Source organism: Cystoisospora suis, assembly GCF_002600585.1.
Source record: "Cystoisospora suis strain Wien I chromosome Unknown contig_7751, whole genome shotgun sequence".
Taxonomy (NCBI): domain Eukaryota; phylum Apicomplexa; class Conoidasida; order Eucoccidiorida; family Sarcocystidae; genus Cystoisospora; species Cystoisospora suis.
The window spans coordinates 844-6,649 of record NW_027160536.1 but is presented as its reverse complement, the minus strand read 5'-3'; the positions used below and the strand labels follow the sequence as shown (position 1 = coordinate 6,649).

Below are 5,806 nucleotides of genomic sequence, written 5' to 3'. Positions count from 1 at the left end.
CAGCTTAGTAGAAGGAAGAGACAATCGTGAAAGAATTTCGTCGAGATCGTTTGACCTTGGTTGATGATAGGAAGTGAATGAAGAAGAAGAGACGGGGTAAGTAGGACTTGATGTATATACTCTAGAGGGACATCAGGCTGCGGCAAATCATGATAGATGATCTGCTTCTCTGGAGGAGAAGGTCGAGGAAGAAGAAAACTTCTCTTTCTGACTTGTAAAGAGAAAAAGTTGGAGGTCTGTATATGCCAGGATTCTTCACGCATGGTGGAAAGCTGTGTGGGTTTCACTCGCAAGAGCATGAGAAAGATCCTAGTCTGAAGAAGAAGAAGAGAACCTCCGGTCCTCTTTCAAGTCATGAAGACGAGGAAAGTCGATCTCCTCTTCTGTGTCGATCCTTGCTGAGGATCGGCTCTCCTCTATCCCCCCCATGTTGCTTCATCATAAGGGAGGGGTTTGTAAACCTTCTATACTTTGAAGTCTCTTTCCTTATACGAGTGTGTGTCTATCTTTCTTGATTGTCTCTTAGGAGGAGACAGGTGGCCGTCAGAACACTCGGTTTTGGCGCAGCTCATCTGTCTGGACTGCGATCTGTTCTAAAGTTATCAGACAACGGCAAGATTCGGATCTACAACAGACAAAGAGAAAGGATAAAGACAGAAGGCATCAGAAAGATGCAAAGAGAAAGAGCGCGGTGATAAGAAGACCCAGAGAGAGGTCAGAAGCATCTGAACGAAAGAAAGAAGCACGCGGCGGGAATAGAGAAGACTTCATCAAAGACATTTAATCAAGAAGGTACTGCATGCAGCTTCAAAACAAGCAATTGGACGACGAGGTCTCTTTGACTGTGAGCGAACAGCTTGACTAGAAGGGGATCGGTGGGTAGGAAGGCAGAAGGGGGTACCAGGGCAAGCCACTCGCTACCTGCGTGTTCAAGTAAAAAGCAGTCTTTCTTCCGTTACTGTGAATGATAGCTGGAGCTTTCCTTCCGTTAGGTTCAACTGAGACTCCGGTTTGGCTCTTGCCTATTCAAAAAAAAGAGAAAAAACCGTTCCGGAGAGACAGGATCGTCAAGCAAGTGAGGCCCCTACTAAGACTGGGGTGTACATACACCCCAGCCCACCAACTAACTACTACCCGGCTATAGCAAGCAGGCAAGCAAGCAAGCAAGCACAACACTCAAGGGCCAAGACCTCTCAGTTCCACTCCTATAGCGACTACTTCTACTCTTCGGTCTGATAGGTTTAATAGGAAAGAGTTGTATGAGATGGATCGAGTGAAACAATGAGACTTCGTCGTCGCACACGAAGTAACTAACTAACTGACTCCTCCTGCCTTGTGATTTGAGTTGTAGACGAGATCCTGAGGCCATCCATCGACTCTTTCCAATTGCTCTTTTCTTTGTTTTTTGCACTGACTCGCTCAAACATCAATCGTGGGCTTCTATCCTTCTTCACTTCTCGGGAAGTCAAGCGCTAGAGTCGCTCTCTCCGTCTTGGGACGGTGTGCATGGCTCCAACAGTCGGTCCCGCCCGTTGTCGCTGTCTTTGTCGGAGTTGATTGAGTCCTTCCTCTCCTCCCTGTCGCTGACTTCTCGAGAAGAGAATTCTCTCGACGGATGGATGTCTGTCTATCTCATTCTTATGGCGAAATGGCGAGGTTTCGTTAAACTGACAACGGTATTATGATGAGGAAAGGTGTTGTCGTGAAGAGGGAGTCTCCTTCTCATCTGTATTACGGCCTTTCTTCCTCTTTTGTCTCTCTTCTTTCTTCTTGTTCTTCTTCTTCTCCTCAGAGCGAGCATCCCTGAAGGAGGCTTGTGACGGTGAATTCTCAGGCCGTGTTCGTTACTCGTTTTGCGTTGTTCGGTGGGATCCCTTAGATTGTTTCTGACCTTTGTGGTTTGTTCCTCTTCCTCTTTTACCTCGTTTGTACTTTCTTCTTTTCTTAACTTCCTTTTTCTTTTCTTCTCATTCACTATTCGCTCTCCTTCTTTTCACAAGGCAGTTCATCGCTCTCATCTTCTCACTGTCTTGCCCCTACCGATATCATTCGTTTTCTCTCCCTTCTCTTTCTCTTTCGTCTCTCTCTTCTCCGTCTGTCCCAACTACCAAAGATATATATACATATGTATCTCTAGCCTTCCTCCTTCTTCCCTTTCTCTCCATACCGTTCCCTTCTCTTCACCATCTATCCATACCCGTGAAAGTCACATCATATCCCTCATCTTTCTTCTTCGACAACGACAGCCGTAGCATCACCCCCGGCTGACCACCACGATGGCGATTCTCTTTGATCCGACGGATATGCCGCCAACAGGGCGTCTCCTTCATACAGGATCAGAGGGTTTAGAATCGTGTCGAGGTGTAAGCACACTCTTATCGCTCGATACAGCTCACCACCACAATCGACTCATACAGCCGCACAAACCTGGTCATGGGCTCTACTGGACGACAGATGTGACATGCGAGCTGCCTGTTCGAGTCGCTGAATCCGGCCCGGGTTCTCTCCCTCCTATCACTGTTGTCGATTTCTTTGCCGATACCGTCCGTCGTTATCCGGAGCGTCCTGCCTTAGCTTTTCAGCCCCACTTTGTTCCTAAGGTGACGGCAGGGAGATCTTCATCTTCTTCTTCTGCGAAAGATGAAGAGGAGAAAAGAAGAGAACAGGAAGAAGGAAAGGAAGAAAAAGATGATGGAGGAACCATCTTAACATCTTTACCTGCCAGACCGAATCTTGATACCGCACCCCCGCCATCGTATGTATGTGGCCCTATCCCAGGTTGGTGTATGTACACCTGGCAAGGATACTGGAACGACGTTTGCATGTTTGCTAAAGGTCTTTTATATCTCGGCTGTGAACGTCGTTCACGTATAGCCATCATGGGGTGTAACAGTCCTGCATGGGCGATCGCTTACTTTGGCTCTATCTTTATCGATGGAGTAGCTGTAGGAGTTTACACTACCAACTCGGTCGATGCTACTAGACATGTAGTCCGACATGCACGTTGTCGAGTGGCAGTTGTCGATTCCCTCGTGAATCTCGAGAAGATGCTTCAAGTGAAGAAGTTGCAGCAGAAACAGAGAGAAGAACGGGCTCTTCGCAAGCTCCATGGCCCCTATTCTAACTCCACTAAGAAAAGCGACATAGACAAGAACGAGGCCGGACAAGCACAGCAAGATGACGATCCCAGCAGAAAGCGAAAACGAGATACTCCCTCATCCTCTTCATCGTCTCTACGTCAGATGAACCAAGGAGGGGGAGCCGGCCTAGGGAGAAGAGAGAATCAAGGGGGGATAGCAAGCAAAGAGGAGAAGGAAGAAGAAGAAGAAGCAGAGCTTGGTGCCTGCGATGAGCTTCAGATGATTGTCGTGTATCGTGACCGTGTCCCTCCGGGGTATGAGAACGACGGTGTCATCTCTTTTGAAGATTTCTTGCAGCTTGGTCTATCTGTGAATGATGCCATCTTAACAGCCCGTATGGAATCCTTAAAGCCGGGACAGTGCTGTTCTCTTGTGTATACAAGTGGGACCACAGGCTATCCTAAGGGGGTGATGCTCTCCCACGATAATTTCACATGGACAGCTGCATGCTCTTCGCAAATGATGAAACTAGATAGCTCGCATCACCTTGTCTCATTCTTACCTTTATCGCATGTCGCCGCTCAACTCGTCGATCTTTACATGCCTGTCACTATGGGCTGCTGCGCCTACTTTGCACGCCCCGATTCCCTCCAAGGAACCCTTATAGAAACCGTTAAAGCTGTCCGTCCTACATGGTTTCTAGCTGTGCCACGTGTATGGGAGAAGATCGAATTAAAGCTTAAAGAAATCGCCGCGCAAAGAGGCTCCACCGGTCTCAAAAAGAGAATAGCAGACTGGGCTAAAGACGTCGGATACAGAGGAACAGATGCTCTCCTTACTGGCAAGGATGGAGCTGTACCAACTACTTTCCCCATTGTTATGAAGCTCATTCTCAATCAAGTAAGATCAACGATATACCAAAGATCCACAGATTCTCTTCTCTCTCCTGGTCTCTCATCATCTAAGAGGAAAGATATTCAAGTAGTGGAGACAAATTTCTCTCTCTATCTCTGTCTCTATGGTGGTTTGGATGATGTAGAGCAGGCTGCATAGAGAGAGAGATAGATATAGAGAGAGAGATCAGACATCTGTGACCTTTTCCTCGTTCACATAAAGGATCAAACCCATGCAATTATTCGATCCGATCTTCAAGAGGAGATTGTCTTGAAGTGTTGCTTTTTCTCTAGTCTGTCTGTTGCTTGTGAACAAAGGAATCACATACACCTCGTCATAGATAGGAGTACAATAAAGCTTTATACTTACACGGGAAGGAAGGTGTATGTACACTGGATCACGGGTTCTCATCGACAGACGTGTGTCTTGACTTCAAGGCATCGTACTTCACACATATATATCTCCGCATTCTCTGTCTCTCAGTAGATCTAGGCTAATACAACAGTAGCAAAAAGAATCCATAGCCCTGAGAAGAAACAACGACTTCTCTTCTTTCTTCTTAACCTTCCTGCCTACCCTTCATCTCTTTATGCTCTACATGAACTCAACTCCGTCTTGGTCTCTTTTCTTCTTCTGCTGTATCCATATATCTATCTACATATCTATCTATATATATATTGCGGTGTATATGTATATGTATGTATGTATGGTAGATATATTTCTATGTATATGTGTCTGTCGATGAAGTGTGTGTGGTATAGATCTATATCTATATATGTGTGTATGGTTAGGTGCGTAAAGCTCTGGGGATGGATCGATGCTTAGGACTGGGAAGTTGCGCGGCTCCTTTAGATCCTGTCACTCAGCGCTACTTCATGTCTCTGGGCATGCCTATCAATTCCATCTATGGCCTTAGCGAAAGTACAGGACCGCAGACCTTCATTCTCCCTGCACCTGGATGGTAAGAAAAGCAGAGGGAGAGAAAGGAAGAAAAAGAAGAAGAAGCGAGTACGAAGACAGCAACAATAGAAGAAGAAGAAGACAAGAATAAGCAGCAGAGATCTTTGCGGTCCCCCTCGGCTAGGGCTTTTTCCATGAAGAGGAGTGCGGTGAATAAGATCTATCATCTATCTGTCTGGAGTATGCATGTAAATGTACATATGCTGAGAGAAAGAGAAAGACAAGGAAGGAAAGAGAGAGAGAAAGAGAGATGTAGAGATAGGTGTTCGGGGCGAAGAGTGTACTGACTTCAGTACGTCTTCATTCAGTCTTTCTATCTCCTACATACATACGTAGGCATACATACTAGACAAACTACGTAGACGTACACATACATATATACACTGTATAGATTCATAAACACATACGTACGTAGATATACACGTCTGTGTACATTTCTTATATATAGGTGCAGATGAGAGAGAGACAGAGAGAGAGAGTGATAGAAGAAGGGTGAATGAGGCCATCTAAGCAACTCGTAGGGAGACCTATGAGATAGGCAAACAAGACATCTTTTTCTTCTTTTCCCTCTCTGCTTTTCCTCTCTTGAAGAGAATGTGCAACTAGCTAGCTAGGTAGGTAGCCAAGTATCAAGCCGAAACACTTCAAATTGACCAGGCAAGAATTCTTTCTTCTTCTCTTTTTTCTTCTCTTTCCTCGTGTCTCACCTTAGGGAGGATTTATCTGACAAAAGGACTCAAGACGTTCGGCGGATCGAGTATACCTTGCTATTGCATGCGGAGAAGTCTTCTCTCCATCTTTTTCTTTCGCTTATTCACCCTCTCTTTTGGGGGATATATGCTGTCTCTATTCTCTCTCTCTCTCTCTCAGTC

The 5,806-nt window shown here is 45.9% G+C and overlaps 2 protein-coding genes across 2 annotated transcripts; one reads left to right on the top strand and one right to left on the bottom strand.

Moving 5' to 3' along the window:
- Nucleotide 1: 1 nt before the first annotated feature.
- On the bottom strand, nt 2-1,104 carry CSUI_010552 (uncharacterized protein; the record flags this gene model as incomplete). Its single annotated transcript, XM_068070655.1, has 1 exon — nt 2-1,104. A coding segment is annotated over exon 1 (297 nt), but the record flags the coding sequence as incomplete, so codon positions are not given.
- Nucleotides 1,041-5,760, top strand: CSUI_010551 (very long-chain acyl). The gene is made up of 2 exons (XM_068070654.1): nt 1,041-3,980; nt 4,766-5,760. The coding sequence occupies exons 1-2, from the start codon at nt 2,277-2,279 to the stop codon at nt 4,937-4,939; spliced, it is 1,878 nt and encodes a 625-aa protein (XP_067917368.1). The 5' UTR covers nt 1,041-2,276; the 3' UTR covers nt 4,940-5,760.
- Nucleotides 5,761-5,806: the final 46 nt, after the last annotated feature.